The sequence below is a fragment of the Rhinolophus hipposideros genome, assembly GCF_964194185.1.
Source record: "Rhinolophus hipposideros genome assembly, chromosome: 20".
NCBI classification, from domain to species: Eukaryota; Metazoa; Chordata; class Mammalia; order Chiroptera; family Rhinolophidae; genus Rhinolophus; species Rhinolophus hipposideros.
In genome coordinates this window covers 8,058,022-8,084,923 of record NC_138066.1, presented here as the reverse complement: position 1 = coordinate 8,084,923, position 26,902 = coordinate 8,058,022, and the positions used below count along the sequence as shown (strand labels likewise).

At 38.6% G+C, this 26,902-nt stretch overlaps 1 protein-coding gene across 1 annotated transcript; it reads right to left on the bottom strand.

Moving 5' to 3' along the window:
- Positions 1-2,391: 2,391 nt before the first annotated feature.
- Positions 2,392-26,902, bottom strand: LOC308488402 (myosin-2). Its single transcript, XM_081028071.1, has 40 exons — positions 26,838-26,902; positions 26,654-26,696; positions 24,714-24,937; positions 24,477-24,620; positions 22,901-23,057; positions 21,697-21,724; positions 21,505-21,613; positions 21,322-21,414; positions 20,857-20,920; positions 20,635-20,733; positions 19,801-19,904; positions 19,119-19,257; positions 18,652-18,770; positions 18,414-18,563; positions 17,103-17,273; positions 16,666-16,975; positions 15,935-16,014; positions 15,051-15,138; positions 14,844-14,961; positions 13,621-13,744; positions 13,397-13,533; positions 13,043-13,298; positions 10,880-11,122; positions 10,590-10,766; positions 10,362-10,507; positions 10,188-10,278; positions 9,712-10,101; positions 8,947-9,073; positions 8,140-8,258; positions 7,802-7,998; positions 6,889-7,072; positions 6,646-6,811; positions 6,419-6,543; positions 5,944-6,252; positions 5,653-5,856; positions 4,988-5,113; positions 4,727-4,897; positions 4,539-4,643; positions 4,323-4,418; positions 2,392-2,670 (listed from the first exon to the last, which is right to left on the bottom strand). Exons 3-40 carry the CDS (start codon positions 24,915-24,917, stop codon positions 2,518-2,520), a joined length of 5,823 nt encoding a protein of 1,940 aa, XP_080884197.1. The 5' UTR covers positions 24,918-24,937; positions 26,654-26,696; positions 26,838-26,902; the 3' UTR covers positions 2,392-2,517.

The window sequence follows — 26,902 nt, the reverse complement described above, 5'->3', positions numbered from 1 at the left end:
AATTTGAGTTGTTGGCAATCTGAAAGCGATCTGCCTTTGGAATAATGTAAGGTGTTGTTTCAAAGGCAACTCTGTTCTGGAATCCCTGGACTTTGTTGCCTGCTACTCTTCTGTTTCAGAGTCGCCTGTGGGAAGCCTTGTCAACTGCCCACACAATTGCAGATATTATACTAGGAAAGGAAGTTTCTGCTCTTTACCAGTGAGGTATAAAAAGATTGTTGGTTCCTCCCAAGAAGATGTGACTTTTTAAAAAATTTTTAAATTTTTTTTTTCAAATTATTGTGCTTTTTCAAGAATGCCTGGAAATTTAATTTTAAAATTTGCTTCATGAAGAGCAGCCAAAGATAGCTTTTTTTGTTTTCTCTAGTCAGTCTCCTTTTATTCATTGTCACGTCATACCACTCCCACTTTAAATTTGCTCCAAAACTGGATTGCCTCGCAGAGTTGAACAAGGTCCAGTTTCTCTTCTTATTTTAAATGCAAGTCTCTTGAGAAATCCTATTTCTTCTATGAAATTCTGCATAGGAAAATATTAGAAAACAGGGCATTTTTCTGCCTAAAAATGCAGCAGCTCTGACTTCTCTTCCATCAGCTACCCATGGTATATATTTCACAACGATACCTGATCATGGTTTTCTATTCCCGTTTTTAATTTTAAAAAATACTTATTTTATTGTTTCTGTGGCTTTGCGTCTCTCTACGTGAGGAACTGACATCAAATTTGATTAACATGCCTTTTTTTGCAACCAGTCCTGTATTACTGTACTTATATTTCAATCAATTTAATGGAAGTAGGTTGCCTTATGAAAGCGAATGTCTGGAGATACTGATTGTAATGGTCACACAATTTTATTATCATCTAATCCATATTCCTTGTTTTACTAATAAAAGCGACTGAGATCCAAAGACTAGAAGGGAATCTTCACTAATCACACAGTAATCTAGATCCTGGTTACCTGATTTACAGTCCAGCATGTTTGGCTGGTAACATTCTTCTACCTGGAGCAGATGAAACCCAGCAGGAAGGGTCTTACAGGAGACGTTCTTCTGAGAGGGGCTTCCCTAACCATCTCTCAACATGATTTGTTACCATAGGTAAATCATTTTATTTTTTACACATTTGTGTTCTTTATCAGGCATGTGGAAAATGTGGGCAATGATTTTCAAGAAGAGAAACCAATGAAATAATGCTCTCAATAAGATTTGATGGGAATATTAAGACAACCCTTGGACCTGCTCTGGATAGTTTTTCAAGAAGTAGAAAGTAAGATAATTATTTTTATCATTATTGCCAAGTTATGAGGTACATAATAATTTACAGGTGATGTGGGAACAGAGTGAAAGAGGGGCCAGGGCAGTGAGAAGGGCAATTCCACACCCTCCCTAAGGCCAGTGTGACAGTGTGAAATCCAATTACCTGTTAAACTGCTTTTACACATCTAATTTAAATGATTGTCTCCCAGTGCTATTTAAGCCAATATACTTTTGTTTTCTATTCAAATGGGTAGTTACCCTTTAGCTTTTCCTTTATGTTGTCCAGGAAGGTTACATATTTGGCTATGCATCTCAACTGGACCCAGTAAAAATTCTTGATCCTCTAGGAAAACTTCTCTGAGTAATTCAGATTGCTACCATATCTGGGTTTTTGCATCATTACTCATCATTATGTGTGTTGAATATACACTTCAATAATCTATTTTGAGATTCATATTTTATCAACGCTTTTAATCTTTTATTCTGGCTCTTTACATGATTATATATATATAGGAGGCCATAAACTCTGGAAATATAGGCTAATAAACAGCTTATTGATATTACATTATAATATATAGAATAATATTCTTTTGGTCTCCAGACTTTACAGCTTTCGCAGAAAGAAGGGTCACATCTCACTCTTTCATGCCATACCCATTGCCCAATACACATACTGTGAATATATGGTATATTGGTATTGATAATGAAAACTTTCATGTGCTAATAAATACTACTTTGGATTTGTATTCTTGATAACAGTTATTAAAAGCAAGGAGAATTAATGACATATCTCAGTCTGAATCCCCATGTAACAACATAGCTAGTGCCATCCTTTGCATAGACCTGGAAAATTAGGTTCATATTAGGGAAAGCAGGAGTTTTCTAAGACCTTACTATACCCCCATATCAGGGAAAGTTTAGAAAAAAATACAAATGACTTCCAGATTTCTGTTCATCAAAACTTCCCTACCAAGAGACAACTTTATAGTCTTATAGTATTACTATAGACCTAAAATAAAATGAATACATAACTCCTTCTTAGTGGCAGAGTGAATGTGACTGTTTGATAGCCTTGAGATTATTTAAGCTTTGACATTGCTTTAGGAGAGAGAAAAGACCAGTCTAAGGATATTGTTTGCAAAGTACCCTATGCTCTTTATTTCCTTTGCAATAGGGTCGAACAGACAGTAAGTACAGACAGACATGACCAAAGACTTCACATTTTGTGTCTCTCTTCAGTCATTCCACACCATCTGGGCATGATCACTCTTCACTTATGATTTTTGTGTGAACCTCCCTGCTCTTCACCCGCAGCTTGTTGACCTGAGACTCGGCGATGTCAGCCCGTTCCTCAGCCTCTTCCAGCTCGTGCTGGAGCTTGCGGAATTTAGATAGATTTGTATTGGATTGTTCCTCCTGAGAATAAAAATGGAATTGTAAGGAATCTATACTGCGCATCTTTCTAGACCCTCTAGGCCTAAGGGAAGAAAGAACTTGGCATCTACCAACAAGTTAAACTATTCGACAAGAATCATGATTGTCTTACCGTCTTGCTTATCATTGAAGTTAATTTTATGATTTATTTGGGGCTTGGTGTCTCATAAATAATTATATCTGTATTTTTGCAACCAAAACATATTAAAAGATATATACCACAAGTAGAACAAGAAAAAATATAACAGCAGAGAAGAAGGCAAGAATATTAAAATCATGCTTGTTAAGGTTTGCTATAAGATGATTATTCTCTCGAGTTAGATATTCTTTACTATATTAAGGATGAATTTCTTCATAATCTCTTTAAATTGAAAAAATGTTGAATTTTATCATACATCATTTCGTCACATTTCAAAACAATTACTTTTTTCTTCTGCTTTGTATGTAATGATTATATTAACAGATTCCCTAATATTCAGGAGTCCTTCCATTGTACGAATTAAGCCAATTTAACTCTTACTGATGTACAATCCCCCAAATAAAGTAAAGGTTTCAGTGACTTAGTAATTTATCTTTACTATAACTACACTCATGAGTAAAACTGTCTTTAGTTTTTTTCTCCACATTCTCTCTTGGATGGGTTTTGGTATGAGGGTCATGTGAGCTTCTTAAAATGAGTTGGAAAGCTTTTCATCTTTTCCCATGCTCTGGAAAGATCTATCTGAACCTGAATCCATTTTCAGAAGTAATTCTGAAATAACTTTTTCAGCTAACTTAGTAATTCATATTCTCCTAGAAAAATCCCCAGTTTCTTTAAGATTTCAATTTTGTTGACAGATTTATATTTTACTTTTAAAAAAATATAAACCTACTTGTAGAGCTTATCCATATTCTCATTCCTAATGAGCATTTGTATTTTCTTTTTCCTTGATTGAGCTAGATGTAAGGGTATTCATTTTATTACTATTGTTTTATTAATTCACCATAAATTATCAGATATTACTGAAATCAGCAAATTAGGAAATAGTATACTCTAATTCATCAATTTCTACCTGTGTCTTCAACAGTACTTACTTCCATTATTTCATTATTATTTATAATTTCTTTATTGAAATGTCAGTTTATTCATTTATTTTTGATTCATAATGAAAGCATATAAAGCAATTAATTGTCCTCCAATGACAGCATTGACTGTACTTTATAAAAGAAGCATCTTACTTGAAACTTTATTTGTAATTGATAAATATTCAGCAATTATGTTTTTGTTGCTAATTTAATCCAAAAAATATTTAGGAAAGTTTTTTGGTTTTTTTTAATGATTAAGTATTTGGGGATTTTTGTTTATAGTTCTCTTCACTTTACAATTTTATCACATTCTTGCTATAGAATGTGGCCTGTATCATTTCTGCTTTGAAATTTTTTGAGGTTTCTTTGTGGATTGAAAATTTACTTTAAAATCAAGCTATTAATATTACAAATAATAAGCAATAAGTGTAAAACGCACAAACGTTTGTAAGAAGTACACAGTCTCCTATAAAGCAAATGGCTTATTTACTACAGGACTGGTAAATCTAATTTACTAGCTTTTTTTAACAGAGGACTTCTTTCTTCCCTTCTATCTTAAGGATACTTACAGCCTCCTCAGCTTGTCTCTTGTAAGATTTCACTTTTGCCTGAAGTTTATCTACCAAATCCTGAAGCCTGAGAATATTTTTCCGATCTTCTTCTGTCTGAAAGATTATAGAAACCATAGGGTTTTACTTCTAAAGCACATGACCATTGTGTCATTGCACATGAGTATTTCACATATATATGGAGAAGTGCTTAGCTGATAAAAAATTTTGCAGTACCTGGTAAGTGAGTTCCTTCACTCGCCTCTCATGTTTGCGCAAACCTTTGACAGCTTCAACATTACGCTTTTGCTCGTTCTCAACCTCTCCTTCAAGTTCACGTACCTGCAAATAAATAGGCTCTTAAGAATTTTGATCCAATAAGGCATTGGGAGCAAATGGAAGTAGATAGATATTGATACACCCACCCTGGCCTCCAGTTTCTGGATCTGCTTCTTCCCGCCCTTCAGGGCCAGCTGCTCAGCCTCATCCAGACGGTGCTGCAGGTCCTTCACCGTCTGCTCCAGGTTCTTCTTCATCCGCTCCAGGTGGGCGCTGGTGTCCTGCTCCTTCTTCAGCTCCTCAGCCATCATGGCCGCCTAATTAGCAAAGAAATCAAGATAATAAGGAAACGTGGTAATGGTGGGTAGCATACCTGTATCAGTAAAACAAGTGCTCATCGTGCTCACGTCAGTGATGGCCTTCTTGGCTTTCTCTTCCGCGTTGCGAGCTTCCTGGACAATGTCCTCCATCTCTCCCTGGATTTGGGAAATGTCTGTCTCCAGCTTCTTCTTGGTGTTGATCAGGCTGGTGTTCTGATTAAAAATAAGTTAGAAGTATTTTTTATCATGTTACCTAAGAACTTAGTGGTAGCCATTTTAGGAAAAAAATTCAGTTGAAAATTTGCAAGTCAAATGCTCTTCAATATTATTTTGTTCTGTAGTATAATTAAATAAAATGGAAATGTTACAGAATATTCAGCGTCTTCAAGAATATGGTTCATAATTAGACCAAATAACTCTATAATTTTATAACTGCCATTTACCAATCAGACCATTCATAGGGATAAAATTATAACAGATGTTTAAACATTCCATTTCTCCACAATAAAAATTTCAATATTGATAATTAGCATCAATAAAGATATTAACACGAAATAATATGGGTAATCTTAGAATAGCATAGGCAATGAATCAATTAATTGATGCAAAATAAAAGAGCAAAACATTTCTTGGTAATATACTGAAAAAAATGACAGAAGTATAAAACCTGTCTGTCAAATAAAAATTTAAGCTTATATTTTCTGGGACATATAGGCATTTATTAAAGGAGAGTTCTTTGTGCTGAATCCCACCTGGGTGTGCAGGAGCTGGACACGCTCACTGGCATCCAGGAGCTCCTGCTCTGCGATCTTCCTGCTCCTCTCCGTCTGCTCCAGAGTGGCCCGCAGCTCCTCGATCTCGGCTTGCAGCAGGTTGGCTCTGCGCTCCACCATGGCCAGCTGCTCCTTTAGGTCCTCCTGGCCCCGGAGGGCGTCATCCAGGTGAATCTGGGTATCCTGAGGAATGAACGATCATTGAGATGTCTTGTTCTTAGGGCTGCAGTCACCCCAACTGCCCTGGGACCATCTCTTCAACCCATTTACCTTGAGAATGCCTTGGGTGTTCCTGTAGTTCCTCAGGGCCTCAGCAGCCATGCGGTTGGCGTGGTTCAGCTGGATTTCCATTTCATTCAGGTCTCCCTCCATCTTCTTCTTGATCCTGATGGCATCATTCCTGCTCCTGATCTCAGCATCCAGCATGCTCTGCATCGACTCCACGACTCTGATGTGGTTTCTCTTTAGCTGGTCAATTTCCTCATCCTTTTCAGCAATTTTCCTGTCAATTTCAGACTTGACTTGGTTCAGCTCCAGCTGGATGCGCAGGATCTTTCCCTCTTCATGTTCAAGAGATGCCTTAATGACAGCAAGAGGTGACATTAGCAGGGAATGGGAACATCTGAAAGTTTTTCTGCACACCTTTCCTTCCACAAATGTTGTGCTCTTTATCTTTTTATTCAGTCCATGTGGACGGGCCTAATTCTTTTCTGAATTTGTTTATAATGCACAATTTGACCTGTACCTCTGCTTCCTCTAAAGCAGCCTGAAGTTCACACTTTTCTTGTTCCACTTGTTTCTTTATTTTCTCCAGTTCATGGATACGTTTGCCTCCTTCAGCTATCTGCTCCGTGAGGTCAGAAATCTCCTCTGTTGTTTGGGTAAAAGACAGGTAGAGATTTGGTCAGACAGAGGATATAAGAGAAAAATTCCTTCAAGGCATGAATACTATTAAAAGTGAAAGGGACTCACGCTGCAAGTTTTTGTTCTCCCGTTTTAAAGTTTCTAGCTGATCCAAGGATTCCTCATAGGCATTCTTCATCTTGAACAGCTCAGTGCCAAGAGAGCGGGACTCCTTCTGGGAGGCCTCGAGCTCAGCATGGGTTTCCTCATACTTCTGTTTCCATTCTGCCAGGATCTGAAAAACCAAGAGTGGTTACCTGCTGTAAAGGATGGAAGAAAATAATGGAGAGCAGAGGCTGCTGCAGAAATTACCTTATCGAAGTTCCTCTGCTTTTTGTCCAGGGCCGCACAGGCAGCGTTTGTTCTCTCCACATCAAGCATGAGGTCCTCCACTTCATTCTGGAGCCGCTGCTTGGTCTTCTCCAGGGAGGCACACTTGGCATTCACTGCTTCTACATGTTCCTCTGCATCCTGCAACCGCTGGGCCAGCTTCTTCCTTGAAGATTATATATATATTTGTAGAGACGTGAGCCAAAATAAGAATTATGAACTATTATCACACTGAAAAGTATTGGAAACTTCATATAAAAATATTTATATTGAAAATATCTATACATTCACTCAACAAATATTGGTGAACTCTTTAGGAACCAAACACTGGGTACACAGCAGTGAAGAGGACAGAAAAGGTCCCTGCCTCGTGAACCTTCCACACAAGTGAGAGTGATAAACAATGAGCAAGTGAGAAAATGCATAATAACATATTGCTGATATAAGTGCAATGAGGAAAAGTAAAATAGAGTAAGCGGTGGGCAACTATTCTAGACAGTCAGGAAAAGGTTCTCCCAGGAGGTCACATTTGAGTTATCTAAAAGAAATCAGAGAATGAACTAGAGGGAGATCTGGGGGAAAGTATTTCAGACAGAGGGAGCAGCAAGTGCAATACCCGGGAGTAGCACTGAGCTTGGTGTGCTTGACCAACAGCAATAAGGCCCAATTATCTGTATAATTATTTGTTAGTCTTTGTTTCCTTAACTAGATTTTAGGTGAGAAGGGTAGAGATCGTGTTTGCTTTATTCATGTCTTCTTAGGGCTTGACAGTGCCTGGCGAATAGGAGCTAATTAATGAATGTTTGTGGGCTAATTCACAGACTCTTCAAAGGTTGTATCTTTCTGATTCAATGTGCAAAGTTTTCTGCACATTTTATCATATCGGTACACATACTTGGCCTCCTCCAGCTCCTCTGTGCGCTGGATGGCGTCTGTCTCGTATTTGGTCCTCCACTGGGCAACCTCGCTATTGGCCTTGGACAGTGCCCTCTGCATCTCGGCCTTGGCTTCCTGCTCCTCCTCGTACTGTTCCCGCAGCAGGTCACAGTCATGGCGGGCGGACTGCAGGGCGTGGGCCAGGGCGTTCTTGGCCTGTGGAAATAGGTACACTTTCGTTTTACTGGATATTTAAATGTTTAATTATTAAGTTTCAAAACCCTTTAAAAGCTGATGTAATGGACTCCAGGTAGGCTCAAGTCATGGGGGTAAAATGAGTCTTATAATCATAGTTACTTTTGTCTCCTCTTCAAGTTGCCTCTTTAATTCCTCAATCTGTTGAGTAAATGCTTGTTTTCCCCTTGATAACTGAGACACCAGAGCTTCTTTCTCATCTAGCTGACGCGAAAATTCACCTGACAGGCAAAAGAAATAGCACCATTCTTTTTAAGCGAAGGAAAAATTTGCAAGCCCATATTAGAAATAAACTTTAACTTTTAACATCCCCTTCAATTGAGTGCTCAGATGATCGAATTATCTATTGAAATCTTCATGCTTAATGTCAAATTTCTGATTTTTATGGTGAAACTTATATATTAATCTGAATGAATGAATACAGCTTAGATTCTTAGTGTTCTGTCTGTAACTAATCCTTCAGAGTATATGACACTGTGAAAACCTGGTGATAAATGTCAAAGAAGGGAGCTAAAATGTCGACTTCTACCTAGTCCCAGTTTCATAAGATTTCTGAGACTGGGTTATCCATTGCCCTACTCAGAAATTTGGTTCACTGTGATACAGATAAAAAGAAGCTTGGTCTCAAACAGAAGCCCTGGACCTATGTTGGAGTGATTCCTAACCCCAAGCATGCCCTCAGTGCAGCCAGATACTCAAGACCTTTCTGGGGTAGACCTTGATCCAGTCCTACTGAAGTCTTTATCTCCAACATCGTCCCCAAGTGACCTCGCAAGTAGGTTGAGCGTCTGAGCTGTTCAGTGAATCATCCATGCTCTCAGTTGCTTTTATTAGACTTTCTCTTCACTAAATCAGTTGTTTTTAACCTCATCATCTTTACTCTTAGGCACTATAGAAGAGTAGAGTTACCAGATTCTGTCTGCAAGCGGCCCCTTTGGGTAGTTAGGTCATTGATCATCCGCTGCTGCTCTTCTTCCTTGGATTTCAGTTCACTCAGTTGGTCCTCTAGAGTGCGGCACATTTTCTCTAGGTTTCCCTGTGTGAGAAAAAGTACAAGGAGTAAATGAAGATTTTTTTAATATAATTTTGCTCTAGCTACAATATCTTTTGAAACAGAAAAAATATTTATTTTGACATATGAAATGAATTCTTTTATATGTAATATGATATACCAGAAATTTTTTCTTCACATTTTATGATTGCTGTCCTAAGTTGAAAATATACATTGGGATTTTTAAAAAGCTAATCTTGAAGCTCTGTTTAATATTGATATAAAAAAATATAAAGATTGTGTTCTAAACGCGAAATTTTGTAAGACTTATATGGTATATTTTCTAAAAGCATGTTCATAAATACTTCCTTGCCTTTATGTAGAGTGACACTTTGCTTATTGGACAATTGAGAATGTTGGAGACCTGTGTTCTTCAATTGAAGACCAAGAAAACATAAATAACCTATGTTCAAAAGTTCGTGCTTTTATTTATTAATGGTATGATGGGGCCGATGTACTTAACTTCCTTTTTTTTTTTTTTTTTTTTTTTTTTTATCTTTCTTACTAACCTCCTGGATTACTGCATAGAACAAATGACATGTGTGTGAAGTGCTCTGTGTAAACTATGATGTGTACATACAGGATTATTTTTGTTAATAACAATTTCCCAGACTCTGTAGTACCTTGGCTTTAGAGACTATTTCTACATTGCTAGCGAGGTCATCGATCTCCATCTTCATCTCGCTCTTCTCCTTCTCCAGCTTCTGCTTGACCCTCTGCAGGTTGTCTATCTGCTCCCCGAGCTCAGCTACGCTGTCCGCGTGCTTCTTCCTCAGGGTGGCCGCGGTGGCTTCGTGCTGCAGGGTGGCCTCTTCCAGGTCCCTGCGCATTTTCTGGAACTCAGCCTCCCTCTTCTTGTTCATCTCAATCTGGGCTGAAGTTGCCCCGCCAGCTTCTTCCAGCCGCTCGCTGATCTCCTCCAGTTCCCGGGAGAGGTCAGAGCGCTGCTTCTCTGCTTTGGCCCGAGAGGCCCGCTCGGCCTCGATTTCCTCCTCCAGCTCCTCGATGCGGGCCTAGGAGTGGTGAAAAGCACCGCTGAGCTTCTCTGTACCAGTAATTTTGTCAGGTTGAATTAGACACATGGAAATCATGTCCTTACCTGTAACTCCTTGATCTTCTTCTGCAGCTGCATTGCAAGGGCCTGCTCATCTTCAATCTTACTTTGCAGATTGCTCATTTCAAACTCTTTCCTTTTTGAAAAGTAACAAAGAATAACAATTGAGTTCATATCCTCCACTAGAAGCAAGTTAATAAGTAATTCTTTCATACTTACTTTTTGAGCTTTTCATCAAATTGTTGTTTTTCATTTTCAATGTCCATTATGGACTCTTGGGCCAACTTGAGGTCACCTTCAAGTTTCCTCTTAGCCCTTTCTAGGTCCATGCGAAGTTTCTTTTCTTGCTCTAATGACCCTTCAAGCTAAACATAAACAATGTTGGGTCAAAAGGATTGCTTAGCTTCCTTTCAAAAAAATGTTTTTTCTTGATAAGCTTATACTTACATCGTCCACTTGCTGCTCCAGCTTGGTTTTAGCTTTGGTCAGGGTGTTGACTTTGTCCTCTTCTGCCTGCAGATCATCCAGGGTCTGCTGGTGGGCCTCCTGGAGGGCCTTCTTCTCCTTGGTCAGCTTAGCTATGGTCTCATCCAGGCCTGCCATCTCTTCTGTGAGGTTTTTCACCTTAGGTAGTAAAAATATTTTGCATTACATGTTATATTTTGGTGCAGTCAATTTTATGCTTGCACTCAATAATATTAAGAAAAACATAAACTTTCTTTGTATATGTTTCATACCTTGTTCTCTGTGGCATGCTTTTCCTTTTCAACCTTGGCCAGTGTCAGCTCAAGGTCATCGATGTCTTTCTTCAGTTCTGAACATTCATCCTCCAGTTTCCTCTTCTTGGCCGTCAACTCAGCGTTGATCTCTTCCTCATCCTCAGCTCTCTCAGTCACCTCTTTGATCTTGGCTTCGAGCTGGATTTTGGTTTTGATCAGCTGGTCACATCTTTCCTCTGCGTCAGCCAAACCTTCAGCTTCCTTAAGTTGAAAACAAAATCAAAATTGGGAAGAAAGAATGAAATATTTCCAGTGATAACAGCGTAAATCTCTGTCGTTTGTTCTTTGTATTTAAACTCTAATGAATCATCTGCTGTGTGCAATGCAAGATACTCCACATGTTGGGTAAAAAATATTTCAAATATTGTCATATTCCTTTAGGAACATATACAGTTGTCCCTAGGTATCCCTGGGGGGTTGGTTTCAGGATGCCCACCCTCTATGGGTATCAATATCCACAGACGCTCAAGTCTCTTACAGAAAATGGTATACTATTTGCATATAACCTACACACATCCTCCCACAGACTTTAAATTATCTCTAGATTACTTATAATACCTAATACAATGGAAATGCGATGTAAATAGTTGTTATACTGTATTGTTTAGGGAATAATGACAAGAAAAATGTCTGTACATGTTCAAAACAGATGCAGCCATCATAGGTCTAGCTATATAGTACGTCAGCAGTAACATAACTTTTCTAATTTTTCAATCCACAGTTGGTTGAATTCACAGATGAGGAACACATGGATATGGATGGCCAACTGTATCCTTCAGTAAATTAGAAAGCTTACCACCTCCCAGAGCTCCCATTAATTCAGAAAGTACTTAGTGACATAAAAGATCAGAGAACATGTATCAGATATGGTTTTGTGAATGAAATGGCATTTGAGTTGGGCCTTGACAGATGGGTAGGTTTTGGTTCTGTAGAAATCAATTTATTGGGGGAAGGAACAGGAAGAGAGAGGGCATTCCAACAAGAGAAATTCAGGATGCAGCGGCTACTGAACTATTGCTCTTTGTAGGACTGGAAGACGATTTGGTTATGATGCTCTAAATTCAAGTTGAGGCATAAAGTAATAAAGAAATTCCTGGCAACTTGTTATGTTTCCAATTGAGACGGTTGGGGGTTGACAGGAAATAAGAGAGAAATTGTTATATACATTTATCAGTGAGCCCCCATATCAGTCTTTGAACATGTAAAAGAATAAAATGTGGTACACATCGTCGTGTAGTGAATAAAGAGGTGCAGGACATATTCTAAGTAGTTCTCTAGGGACAAAAAAAAAATGGATAGATTTGAAAAAAGCTCTTTTTCCTTCTGCAATTTAGAATCAGGAGTTGTTATGTCACCCAAGCGTGACAGAAAAGAACAATCTCAATCAACTGGAAAAATATGATTTTGTGATGAGTAAATAATACCAGATCAATTCAATTCAGTTCAAATGAAAGACAGTCTTATAAATTACATTTCAGACTTGATGGAAGCAGTTCTAAAATGGCTGGTTCAGGAGTGAGCAGGTTGGAGGAAGGAGAGAGTTGGCGGCATGCAGAGCGACTTAAGTGTTGCTGCAGCCATCTGGGTATGATGATGGGGCACTGACAGTGGAGACGAATTGGAAAGAGCAAATCTGACTTTTGGAGATCGGTAACAAACAATAATTCACTAAAACTTGACGTAGAATGTTGCCATTTGTCAGCTGTACATATTGTGTTTTAAGATCCGTGGACATCTAAATGGTCAAGAAAGTTTCAGAGAAAAAAAATCACTCTCTCCATGCCATCTTCCCCTTCGTATTTTATTTGGGGTAAGTTCATGTTAAAATCACTTTCAAAGATGGTCTTCAAAGGGAAAGGAAGTCATTAAACCCTGTAGTTTGATGAAACTGTGTAGTATGGAAGAGAGCAGTTTGTTCTACCTCATTGCTCAGGTGCTGGTTTGGGGTGTTTATTGGGCAGTGAAGGAATATAAGGACTATATCAGTACCATCACAATGCTTTCACTCTCTCCTTGCAGTGAAAGTCTCCCAGACTGACCACCCCGCTTAATACTGCTAGTGGCCAGCGTTCTAGCACCTGCATCCTACTGAGCAGTACCCAGGATGATACCACTACTTACAGACTGAACTTGGAGCTGTAAGTCATTTTTCTCTTTCAACAGTGTCACCATCTTTTCTTCAAGTTCCTTTCTTTTTGCCTCTGACTTGGCAAGTTCTTCTTTGGTTTTCTGAAACTCTTCCTTCATGGTGGCCATCTCCTTCTCGGTCTCTGCGCTCTTCAGCAGCGGCTTGATCTTGAAGAAGAGTTTCATCCAGGGCCAGTGCTTGACGTTCATGAAAGCACGGACATTGTATTGGATGCAGAAGATGGACTCTCTGTGATAGGAACAGAAATGTTCACAGTCAGGTTATAACAGCACTCAGAACTAAAAAGGGTAGGCTGATGGGGTTTAGCAAGGTGTCCCTATGAATACCTTCTTTCCACCATCTTCTGGTACTCCACTCTTGCCAGGAACCCTCTGCACCTGGCCTGAGTTCGGGTAATCAGCTGGGCCAGCTTGTCATCTCGCATTTCCTCTAGGAGCCCCAGAAGACCAGCTTTGAAAAAGACCTGCGCATGGGTAAAGCTGCAGATCAGAAACTTTACATGAACTTCAAGGGATGGGAATAGCAGCAGATAGGTTTTAGAGAATATTACCTTGGTGTGACCAAACTTATACTGGGTGTGATCAATGTCAATGGACCCAAGGAGCTTCTCAGAAGCCTTCTTGCTATCGATATATTGTCCTTCAGGGATAGCACTTGCGTTTAATACCTTGTATCTGTTAAAATAAACACAGTATTTTTAAAAATTTGGTTTACTGGTGACACTAATAATAGCTGAACATTAAATGATCCATTAAGAAATCAGAGCTTTTAAAAAGCTCTATTATTATATTTTGTTCCCAGGAGGCACGTTGTATATATGGATAGTCAATTTAGTATCGACCATCTATTTTTACTCTATTTTACCTTCCTGCACAGTTGCAAGTTTCCTTCCTGCCTCATCGGACTTTTTTCTCAGGAAAGGATTCTATAACCTTGTTCACATTCAGGTGTAGATGACCAAGAAAATGTAGCATGTTATCCTAGCTAGGTGCATTTGCTTTTTAAGGTCCTGAGTCCAAGAATGCAAAGTTTTCTTGAGGTATCTGGTAGAAAGTACACTTTAGGCATCAGGAACTGTCCTAACCACCTAAAGTCAAATGTAGGGTTGCTATAGGTCTTGAGAACTAAAGTTCTCTGTCAACTCCACCAGACCCAGACTTAGAAGAGACCATTTCCCTACAGCTGTTACCCAGCCTCTTTGCCTGTTATTTGATTCTCAAGATGGGTTTATCCCGGGAGGAGAAAGAGGAGCTGACATATTTCCGGGAAACTAGTGTGTGAGAGAAAAAGATGAAGATACCAAAGAAGGGATAGAAAATGACTTATTGGTAGCTATACTTGCATGGGAGAGTTCCTAATTCAGCCATTTAATAACCATGTGACTTTGGGTTAGTACCTTAATTTCTTTGAGACTCAGTTTATTCATCTATAAAATGAGGTATTGGTAGTACTTGCCTCTACTGAGTTTTTACGAGGATTAAATGAGATGATCCAAATATATTAAGCATGCAAAAGATGGTAGTACTCGTAATTATTGAAGTGAATGTATACATCTATGAGCTAACCCAGGAGCTTAGTAAATCCAAAGAAAAGTCCACAGAGTGTTTAATGTGTGGTGTATCTATATTTTAAAGATGTTTGGAGGCTTATAATTTTTTACCTTCATGTGGAAAATTAAAAACAAACAGAGGCATATTTTCGCTCAACTTTTTTGCTTGCAGTAAATGTATTTGTGCTAAACTTTAAGGTACACCATAATTAGGAGAGTCTGACCTCTGTTTGAAGTCTGCATAGAGGATTCTGCTGGGGAAGCCCTTCCTGCAGATACGGATGCCTTCCAGCACACCGTTGCACCTCAGCTGGTGCAGGACAAGTTCATGCTCCATGGCCCCTAAGAAATACATGTTTATTTCATTGCAGAGTTTGTGAAAAATGAAGTATGGCAGTCATGCTTTGTTCTTTCATTCTAGAACTTCTTACCGGGAGTTTTGGTTTCATTGGGGATGATACACCGCACAAAATGTGGGTGGGTGCTCCTGAGGTTGGTCATCAGCTTGTTCAAATTCTCCTGTGAAATCAGGAAAAATCCTGTTATCTCAGACTTTAGACATGGTTATGAGCATTTTGGTGAGGTCTATGAAATCAGTGTCTACGTTTGAGTTGAATGACCAGTGTGGAGCATTTTCACGTAAGGGAATAAGCACCTTGATATGTTTCTCATGAGATACAGTTTCTGCCTGAGTACTTATTTCTCCACTTTCTCCACATATAAAGCAGCCAGATACATGATTCTTTTTAGTGTATACAAGCGCCGTTCATCAGGGCCATTGCCTTCCCATACTAAATGGTCACACTTTCTTCTACTAAATTCCATAGTTTTCCAATAAGGAAATGCAAGCCTGCACCCCATTTGAACTTTTTCTCATAAATATAGTTCCCCCTTTCCAACTCTATCAATGTTTAGGGCATAAAGATTGTCTATAAGGGGAAACATTCTATCAGTTATAATTGAGAATTGACTGGAACGTAAGTATACCATATTACGTTCCTTACAGGCTCGCTGTTAGATTTTTCATTAGTCTTACTGACGATTTTGTCTCTCTGAGTACATGTCATTGCTTATTTTTCTGACTCAACGAAATTATGAATGGTAGAGTATTGTTTTATAAAATTTTCTATAAAATATTTTTTGTTGTTATTTGGCTTAGCATGAAAGATGAGCTAATAATTCCGGCGTAATTCTCTCCAAAGCTAGGTTAACAGAAGTCAGTCCTTTCCTAAATGACTTTTGAAAAGAAGACCCTGTGCTTTAAAAACAAATTCTCAAAATAACTGGCAAGCGTCAAGAGCAGTTTCTTCCTTACTCTGAAAAGGGCAGACACGGTCTGGAAAGAAGAGCCCTTCTTCTTGCCACCTTTCTTGGCACCACCTCCTCCGCTTGCCTCTGGAAAAAAAAAAAAAAACAAGAAAAGATATCATTCAAATATAGTTTTAAATCAACAGGGCTATTTTTTGCCTATTTGTTGATTTCTGTGCTGAAGTGCAGCTGTTTTTTTTGTTTTGTTTTGTTTTGTTTGACACTCCCGGTCTTTCTATTTGAGACAGAATGAATCTTATGTGCCAACTAAGCTTGCATCCACTCTTCTGTGATTTTTTTTTTTTTACACTAGGAAATGAAGGAAAGGGCATTCTCCTCACCAAATAGAAACAAACTCAATATTAGGACATTTGGGGACACTATAATTTAAAAAATCATTCATTGAAGCTAGAGTGGTAGACGTTTGTCATTCCGTTGCTGTGAATATCCCCAGATACTCAATATCCAGCAGATGTGGAGAAAAAAGCAGGAGAGAATCAAAGAAGCCCAAGCTTTTCTTTAATTGAGATCCTGACAGTTCTCCTTTGACCCTTTGCTCTAGGGCCTCTGCCAGTTCCGGGTGTGTAATTACATTGCAGCCTACTTCCTCAAAACTTAGTAGAGGCACAATAGGTTTGGCCCAGCAATCCTTCTGCTGGGGCTATGAGATCATCAGCCTCAATCTAGCATCACATTTTGTAACATGCAGAGGAAGTGTTGGATTTTTTTGAGTACTACCTGCTTCAGCAGTTTGAGCCCCAGAGAAGAGAAACGCTAGAGTTTTCAGTGAAGACTTCTGGTACAGCCCAACCACTGTCTCGTTCAGGGGGTCCTTGTTCTTGTCAAGCCAGCCAGTGATGTTGTAATCCACGGTGCCCGCGTAGTGGATCAGCGAGAAGTGGGCCTCAGCCTTGCCTTTGACCACCTTTGGCTTCTGGAAATTGGCAGACTTTCCAAGATGCTGTTCATACAGCTTGTTCTTGAAGGAAGTGTCCGTGGCCTTGGGGAACATGCACTCCTCTTCCAGGATGGAGAAGATGCCCATAGGCTAAAAGCAGACCACACGCAAAGTTATAATTCTATTTGAACATTTTTCTCTGTGCATAGAATTCAAATAAGATGCAATGAATAATTTAGTTGTCCACAAAACATGGTTTCTGAAGTGCAAAACAGACCTTCTCAATGAGCTCGATGCAGGCAGCCAGGTCCATCCCGAAGTCGATGAATGTCCACTCGATGCCTTCCTTCTTGTACTCCTCCTGCTCCAGCACGAACATGTGGTGGTTGAAGAACTGTTGCAGTTTCTCGTTGGTGAAGTTAATGCACAGCTGCTCCAGGCTGTTGAACTAAATAAATAGATATGTTTACTTTTCTCTTTAGCAAATTGAGCATTCTTAAATATAGGACTTTTTAATTTAAAAACATACGTCAAATAGCCTTTAGATTATGGATAGATCAAAATTATCTGTGAAATCTAATGTTTGCTACCATTTATGCAAAGTCCTAAATCATTAATACACTTTTCCTGCACTTGTTTAAGTTAACAAGCAGGTATTTTTCTGAGTTCCTACTTAAGCATTTCATGTTTCTTGCCATTAATTTCTGCATTTTCTGTTGACTCATTTAAGAGCTAATCTGTGACCCATTAGAAGCTGGAGGAGTCTCTGTTGTATGGAAGTCATCATGGTCAGCCTTGAAGTGAGCAATAACTGCCACCCTTGTTCTTCTTTAATTTGAAATGAAAAAACAATCAAGATACCAAATATTATGTATAATATGTTAACACACTTGTATTTTTTTTCACACATTTGTGTTTTTAAAAAAATGCAAAGGGTTAACATCAGCTAGATGTAAAGAGTAGAATTAATGTGGAATCCTTTTCCTTGATTTTCTATATTTTATGCAACGCCCAAGTTGTGCTTTTAGAATTAGAAAGAAAAAGATAAACTTGTTCAAAACTATAAGCAGGAAAAATGTATTTCATAATCAGATATGAGTTTTTATCCCATGATATCATATTGAGTATTAAGAGTTAATTGCATTGAGGTTATTAACACTGATTCTAAATTACTAACATTTTATCAGCTATTGTTATCTTTCTAAGTATTTCTGGATGAGTTTTCCACCATATAGTCAGAGTATATTATACATTGCACAGGTTTACTTTGATATTTTTATGTTAACTTCATTTTGCATTGTGGAATTTTTAGAGTTCCACCTCTACCCCACTATACCAAGCTAATTCCTAACTCCCTTTGGGTCATGTAAAAAAATTAAAGAGTCCACATCAAGTGCATTATTTCTCATGGAAGTGGAATTGCCACTATAATAGATGATTAGGAGCTGCCCAATCACACTGTTTTAAGACTTAGCATAGCTTTTTGCAGTGTTAAGAAAAGGTCGTAATATTTACATATTTTTTTCTCATTGACATTTCCATTGCCTTAGTAGTATACAATCCCCTTACCAACTAGCTCCCAACTCACATCAAAGATCTCAAAGCCAGCGATGTCCAAGACCCCGATGAAGTACTGCCGGGGCTGCTTGGTGTCCAGCTGCTGGTTGATACGGGTGACCATCCACAGGAACATCTTCTCGTAGACGGCTTTGGCCAGAGCGCCCACTGCATTGTACACCTTGAAAGACAAAGATACAGCTCTTGAGGTTATCAGAGGACTGCAAAATGCCTGCAGCCCCAGTGGCGAACTTGAATTATACACCTACCTGCTCTACAGTCTGGCCTTTGGTGACGTACTCATTGCCGACCTTGACCCTTGGGTAGCAGAGGGCTTTAAGCAGGTCAGCAGAGTTCAGACCCTGGAGATAGGCTGCCTTGTCAGCAACTAAAAGGAAGAAAGGGTAGAACAATCTCATTATGGCCCTAAGCAACTCACTGCTTCATTTTTTTTTTAAGCTACAGGCATTTTGTGCAATGTTTTCAGAATATCTTTGTGAATATTTCTGCCCATTTCTTTCATTGAGTTCAAGACCTGGATTATGGGTAGTGTGCCTTAAAGAACTTCAGAAATTATAGAAAATACATGTCTGTTTCACATAGTATATTATCTAGGTATACTTTAAAACTCAATTATTAAAAATGAGTGTCTTCCTATTATTAAAACACAACGGCAACAAGTTAACAATGTGACTTTCAAACAACCACAAAATCAGATGGATGACTCAGTTGGTACCTTCAGTGCCATCTGGCTCTGCTTGCTCCTCACGCTGCTTTTGCTTGAATTTCAAGTTCCCATAATGCATCACACCTCCCGTGAGTTTGTAAATGGAGACTTTTTCATCGTTAGTGAAGCCCAAAATATCAATAGCGCTCTGCCAATATAACCAATAGGATAACTGTTAGGTTATGATCCACACATTTACTATGGATAGCTCACATTCCATTGCCTGACTTGTCAGTCGAAGTGAGGAAACTACCAGTACTGATGGGGGCGGGAGTAGCGGGGGAGGGGGGCAAGGAACTTCCTAGCTTGGGTGTATAGCGAGTTGGTCAACCAAAGGCCAGCACAGAGCATTAGAATTACAGCAGTATACCCTCTGAAGATTCAAAAGGAAACTTAAGATAGAGAACAAGGATAGTAAACTTAAGGGACTTGTTATTTTGAGAGGTGGTATGGATCTAATGCAAGCAGATTATAAAAAATGGTGTAAGTAAATTCAGAAATGATAGCTCTTTCAAATACTATTAAGGGAAAGGAGGGGCACATCCCAATCTTTTCAGTTAATTCCAGGTGACACATTGATGCTCTTCTTTGAATCCGCTTTTGCTTTTTCTACTAGAAACTGAATGTTTATCTGGAGGAACCATTACTCTGAACCAACATAATCGTTCTGATTTTCTTGTATTCTACTTACATCTGTGGCCATCAGTTCTTCCTGATCATCAATGCTGGCCACACTGATCTCCCCTTGACTGACAAATGGGTAATCATATGGGTTGGTGGTGATCAAAAGCATTTCTGAGTACATGGAACAGAGCAAAAGTAAGCAGAATTGTCCTCTTAATTAAAGCAAGAGATTTCTAGACAAATGCTAAGGCACTATGTGATGCCAAAGAAGATAATCCCATATTGGGAAAAGTTATATTTGTAACAATAATTAGTACAGTGTTTACTATTTAAAATCCCAAATTGAAAAACGCCTAAATATCTTAAAAGGGTATGGTTAAGTATATTATGCTTATCTCTAGAGTGTAATATTACACAACCATCAGAAACAGTAAGGTGGAGCTATATTTGCTGACTTGGTAAAAGCCATGATATATTATTGCTCAATGAAAGAAGTAGACTATGGAAGAGCATGTAACTATGATCCAGTTAGTATATATATATATATATATATATATATATATATATATATATATATACTATATATATAGTATATATATATATATATATATATATATACACATCTGTATGTAAATATATGTGTACAGAAAATGACAAGGATGATATCCATTCAAGCGTTCATGGTGGTTATTTCATAGTGATAAAATTTGGAGGTGTTATTTTCAGTTTTCATTTGAATTTTTATAACGAACACACACAAATTTTTACCAAAGTTATAAAGGTATTTTCAAAATCAAGATGATGTATAAAATTGACAAAATTCAGTCATGGAATACTAGGTTGGATCATAATTGATAGGTGCTAGTGTATTCATTCTGAAAGGAATTATGACATATCTTACCAATTAGTTCTGGCTTCTTGTTTGATGTGATCTGATAAAAAATATGATAGCTCCTTTCAGCCTTAAGCTGGAAAGTAACTCTAGACTTCTCTAATAGATCTGGAAGGAAACAAGTAGCAGACAGGAAAAATGCAGAAATTCATGTGAGATGCAAATTTCATTTGGTTAATTTTATAGGTCATAAAAAGCAGAAATGATTGCAAAAGATATCCAAGTACATACATGTTTCAATATCAGCAGAAGCCAGTTTTCCTGTAGTGCCAAAGTGGATTCTAATGAATTTACCCTTGAAAGGAAAACTAATATTACTACTCTGTTTTTAAATCATACCAAATTTTTGAGAAACTCAAAGCACTTGAAATGCTAATACTTTAATATTAAACAAGCTCAGAGAATATTTGTATCAGGGAGGAAAAGGTGAAACTCCTATTTTGTAAGTAAAGGAATTTTATCTTTGATTTTTAAATTGTAAATAATTATAGACTATGATAGATGAGAAAGAACTCAGCTACAGTGTTACATATCTTTTTAGACTGGACTTGAATCTATGTTACTGGTGCTCAGAGGAAATAGAAAGAACCATGATGCAATATAATGTGAATGGAAAAGATTCAGAAAATGTATTCACAAATATTCCATAAATTTTTACCAGAGACCAGTGTCTATAATAGTGGCCAAGAGACTTACAAAGCGAGAGGAGTTGTCATTCCTCACGGTCTTGGCATTGCCAAAGGCCTCCAGGAGGGGGTTGGCACTGATGATCTGATCTTCCAGAGTCCCCTGCAAAGGCAAGAGCCGTCCTCACATCTGGGGCTCCAGACTTCCTGAGAGCCCTGGCAGTCTTGATGCTGACTCTGCTGTCAGACTCACCTGCATTTTGCCAGGTTCCTCCTTCTTCTTCTCTCCAGTGACTGCAATTGTTGCAAAGTACTGGATGACACGCTTGGTGTTCACAGTCTTCCCTGCCCCAGATTCTCCACTGTCAAATAGAAAGTAAGTCAGATGATGTCCCAAAGCTGGCAGCTATTGCAGCCATGAAAAGAAAGTATGAAATCTACTTACGTGATCAGGATTGACTGATTCTCTCGGTCTACAAAAGAGAAGTTATAGACTTTTAATACTGTTTCCTTACATAATTGTAAATGGTAAGTGAAACAAAATGGAATGACCTTAGTATTTTTCAAGCTTAGTATTTTTCAGCAATCCCTAGGGTTTGGTGGGCTCTAGATCTATTACCTTTTCCAGCAGCTTTTTCTCCTGCTCTCTATGGCTCCCCCACCCCCATACATGCAACCATTTAAACAGAACACTGCAAGGAAACACCAGACTTTTTATATGGTATGACTAAATAAATACCGAAGGTGGACTTGGGTCTTCCGTTGGATTTAGATGACAAGTTACTGACATATTTATTGTAGGTATTAGAGGTAATGAAAATAGGGACTGGAGATATATTTAGCATGTGAGAAGGAATAAATACAGTAAAGGTGGTAACTTTGGAAGTTATCATGGCTTAGTTGTATTTTTAGGGAAAGGTAAACATTTGTTTGGATGTTGTACTTTACTTGAAGAAGAATTCTCTAAGCCCTTTCCCCAAGGTGCATAGTACCTTAGGTTGGTCTAGCTGCGATCATATTCTAGGAAGAGGATTCATGGTATAATTGTTTTAGTACCAGATACACCTTAAAATCTAGAGTGTGTTCAGGTTGGTTCTGGGAAAAGACAATAGCATTTATGCCATCTTTAATATAAAGAGACTATTCATTGGTCACGATTCCCGATATTGAGGACAAGGCCGCAGAAGCAAATTTTACTCTTCTGTTTTTTTGGCTCTTGGTAATGGAAATACAGTTTGTATGTATGATTGTGGTGTGTGTGTGTGTGTGTGTGTGTGTGTGTGTGTGTGTGTGTGGTGTGTGTGTGGGTGTGGGAGACTGTGTGTGGTGTGTGTGTGTGTGATACACGTACATATGGATATTGCTTGTGTTTTTGCTTAAGCTTATTTAGTTTCTGAGCCATTCAAAAATAAATTATCTAACTATGGCCAACCTCTGTTGACCTTCAAAAGTTCAAGAGATCATTAGCAATTATGTAACAGTAGAGATTGCAAATCATCTTTTACACTCTTTTCTTCCTGGACCATCTGCCTCACACATACACCAGCCTCAACTGAAGGGGGCCATCTCAAAGAGTGTTGCAATGGTTAGAGTGTCTTTCTCCTATGGTTCTGCTCTAAAAAGATGCACCTATCAAACATTCAGCTCACCAGTCAGCATGAACTGATAGGCGTTGTCAGAGATGGAGAAGATGTGAGGCGGGGCCTCCTGGCGCTTTTTGCCTCGGTAGGCAGCCACCACCTCCGGGTTGTACACCGGCAGCCACTTGTAGGGGTTGACGGTGACACAGAACAGGCCTGAGTAGGTCTATACAAGGGAATAAGAAAGAATAACTATTTAAAGGCCTTTCCTATTAGTTGTACAATTCACTTATTAAATGAATTTTAACTAAAAAGAACACTTTAAATAAGTACTCTACATTTCTTTAAGGCATCAGCATGAAAACTAGTTGGAAGTTGCTACAGCAAGATAGCAAAATCCTTGAGGGAAGGGACCACAGTTTAAACTCATTATTCCCCTTGAGATTTGTTACAGTGATTTTCACATAGCAAGAGCTCCAAAAGGTTTTTGGGTTTTTTTTTGGTATGTGTAGTGTGAGACATTTTTATTGCATTTTAGGAAATAAGCATGTATTTTTTAAATAACATTAAGATAGTTCAAATTCATAAAATCACAAATTTGGACACAACCCAAGAGCCCAACAATATAGGAATGGTTAGGTGAACTATCGTACATCCTCCTAAGACAATATGTTACAGGCATTTAAAAAGGTAAACATGAAAGTAGGCAGCAATACTGGGGAAATATTTGCAAACTACTGTTAGGTTATAAAGAAACAGAACACAAAATGATGCAAATACATTTTGATTACAACAGGGGAATTTTCAAATCTTTAACAACTGATCAAGGACAGGAACCAACAAATAAGAATGGATGCTGTCTCTGAACACTAGGTATGCGTGTGTAGGTGTTGTGCAGCTGAGTATTAGCACGAGCGAAACTACACAAAAATGGCAATGTAACACAATAAATTTAATTAGAAAACATATACTGAGTGTGTACTATGCGCCAGGCCTCTGCGAGGCATTAGGAATGAAATATACAAGAGATGATGTTCCTTGAGGAACTCTAAGTCTATGTACGAGACACACATGTAAATGAATGATGGTTGAAAAACATGGTCCATGTTATTGTAGGGACAGAAACAATAGGACAGAACATGCAACATGCTGGAGCAGTTGGACAGGTTTTATCAAGGCATTCCAGTGAAGGGACCAGAACACATAGATAAAAATGCTGCTATTTTGGTGGCGCAAACAATGAGTAAAATTTGCTTTTTAAAAACATTATTTTTAAGTGCTACAACATGAGCTTGTTTTTTCCCTTTCGATGATTCTGCTGTGGGAATAAGGGGGCGGGTTTAAAAGATAGGGATGCAACTTAGACATAAGCAGTAGCTGCTCCAAGGTTTGTTCAAGGGATCTGTGGCAAACCCGGGATGTGGGCAATGGCCTTGACCAGCTTTGGATGAGAAGACAAAGGGCAAAGTGCTAACTGTTGGGTTGTGTCTTACAACAGCAATAGTGAACCTTTCAACTAGTTACACCACTTGTGAAAGCAAAGCGGGTCACTGCTTGTGACCCATTTATCCAACAGTGGAAGCATTGGGCTGGCGGAAGCCATGGTGATGATGATGAAGACCACTTTAGGATGGGGGGCACTCACGTAAATCATCCAGGCTGCGTAACGCTCTTTGAGGTTGTACAGCACCGCGGGCTCGTGGAGATGGGTCATCATGGCCATGTCCTCGATCTTGTCATATTTCGGAGGATTCATGGGATAAATCTGATCTTCTTTCACTGTCAGAGTCTGGCAGTAAAAAGGAAAGAAAACTGTTTATGTCAATTAAGTGACCAAACAAAAAAAAATCAATAAAACGTCAGCTTCTGGGACTCTACTCACCGCCCCCCCTTCGGTCATCACGGTCACTTTCCCTGGCTCTCTGCTCTGGATAGTCCCTTTAACAAAAGATTCTTTGGGCTCTACCACAAAGACAGAGTTCTTGGCATCAAAGGGCCTGTTCTGGGCCTCAATGCGCTCCTTTTCAGACTTCCGGAGGTAAGGAGCAGCCTCCCCAAAAACCGCCATCTCCTGGTCTCCACTCATGGCTGCTGAGCCAAGAGGACCTAAAAGAGATGAAACATTTCACATTAGAGATTCTGGACTACCACGTATATCCATAAATTTCTTTGTTGATGATATTTCAAGGGCCCTGTGAAAACTCCACCAGGCAGGTCCACTGTACACTATGCTATAGTTATTGAAACAAACATAATCACCAGGACTCAAATGCATCAAGGGTCACTGTGTATTCAACACTGTACTTGGGGCTTTGCATCTATTATCTTCTTTTGTCCTTCAAGACTGGCATCCTAAATAGGGAGTTGGGTTGTAGTCTCAGCATACAGCTAAGGAGCCTGTGACCTCCTAAGAAGACTGGATCTTTTTGAGCCTCAGTGTCTCCATCTTTAGAACGGGGATCACAATACCTGCCTTTCTTAATCCACAACCCATGAGATATAGTGAAGATACTTTGAAAAAAGGTTCAAAAGATGACTGAAAAAGCAATTTGAAATAGTTCAGGCTATCATTTAGATATAAAGTGTCATTTATTGTAACGTAACAACATACCATTTCTTGCCATATGATGTAAGAGAACTTTATTTCTTTCTTTAGATATTAAGCTAGAAGTGCTCACATTCAGTGGTTTTGAAGGGATTATATTTTTGTTTTCTTCTTTTTAATTGGTTGCTTAGTAGACTTTTTCTAACATAATGTCTTTGCATACTAAATCCAGTTAATCAGTTTAACGCTGTTAAACTAAACAAGGATAAAAGCCACAGCAAACATTATCTTCATTCTTCTACATTGAAGGGCTTTCTTTGCTTTCCAAATTGTCTACTAACGAATGCAGGCTTGGACTATTCCATTCTGCATTATCTGCAGGTTGCCAGTGGTATCAGTAGAATAAAAGGTTTGGCAAAAGATGCTCCTGCAGTCAGTTACATGATCAAATTACTTGAAACTCATTCTAATCAGCTACCCAACATTCTCGCTCTTTAGGAATGCAGTCTGTAGTACCATGTTTCCTGAAACTAAGACCTAGCTGGACAATCAGCTCTAATGTGTCTTTTGGAGCAAAAATTAATATGAGACCCGGTCTTATTTTACTATAACATAGACCCTGTCTTTAATATAATATAATATAAGATAATGTAATGTAGTGTAATGTAATGTAATATAATATAATATAATACCAGGTCTTATATTAATTTTTGCTCCAAAAGACGTATTAGAGCTGAGTGTCCCGCTAGGTCTTATTTTCGGGGAAACACGGTAGCAGGGCAGGTTAATACCTTTATTACATACATAACAAAAATTTCAGTGTTTTGTTTCATACAACACTCACCACTGGGTAAGATAACTTTCAAAAAGAGTTTAAAGAAGTTTAAAGGAAACATTTTCCTAGATACTTCCTTACTTATTTGTTAGATATGTTTACTAAATGAATTCTAATAGCAGGATACATTTTTGTCAATTTTGAAATTTTTAGCAAGGGAATTTTAGGGCATATTTTTTTCCTACAAAAATAAAGTAATAGTCTATTACCAACTGTTCTCTTGCTAAAATGTCACCCCACCAATGCTTGAGTCCTGGGTAAGGATATATGCATTGTTCTAAAAGGTGAATTCTCCCTCTCTCTCCCTCTCCAGAGCCTCTCCTGAAGTACAGTTGTTAAGATATTTCCTGAGTCAAGCACTTTTCCAAAGGTTGCTAAGTGACACAAATCCATCCCAGAGGCACCCTGTTCTCCTCCAGGGACTGGTTAGTTCAAAGCTTACCTCGTTAGCAAATGAGAAGATGCAGCCCGGAAGTGAGACAGACCTGTCAAAGGAAAGAGAAAAGCACCTGGTTAACCCAAACCAAAAACCAAACAAAATCCCATTTGTAGCATTATTTGCTATTGTAAGCAAAAGGCAACAAAAGGCATGGGTGTAAGACATGCAGTATCAGAAGGAGCAGTACCAAAACTAGCAGCTGCAGCCGACACTTGGCGGTGTGGCCAGCGTCCCTCTTAAAAGTCTTGTCCT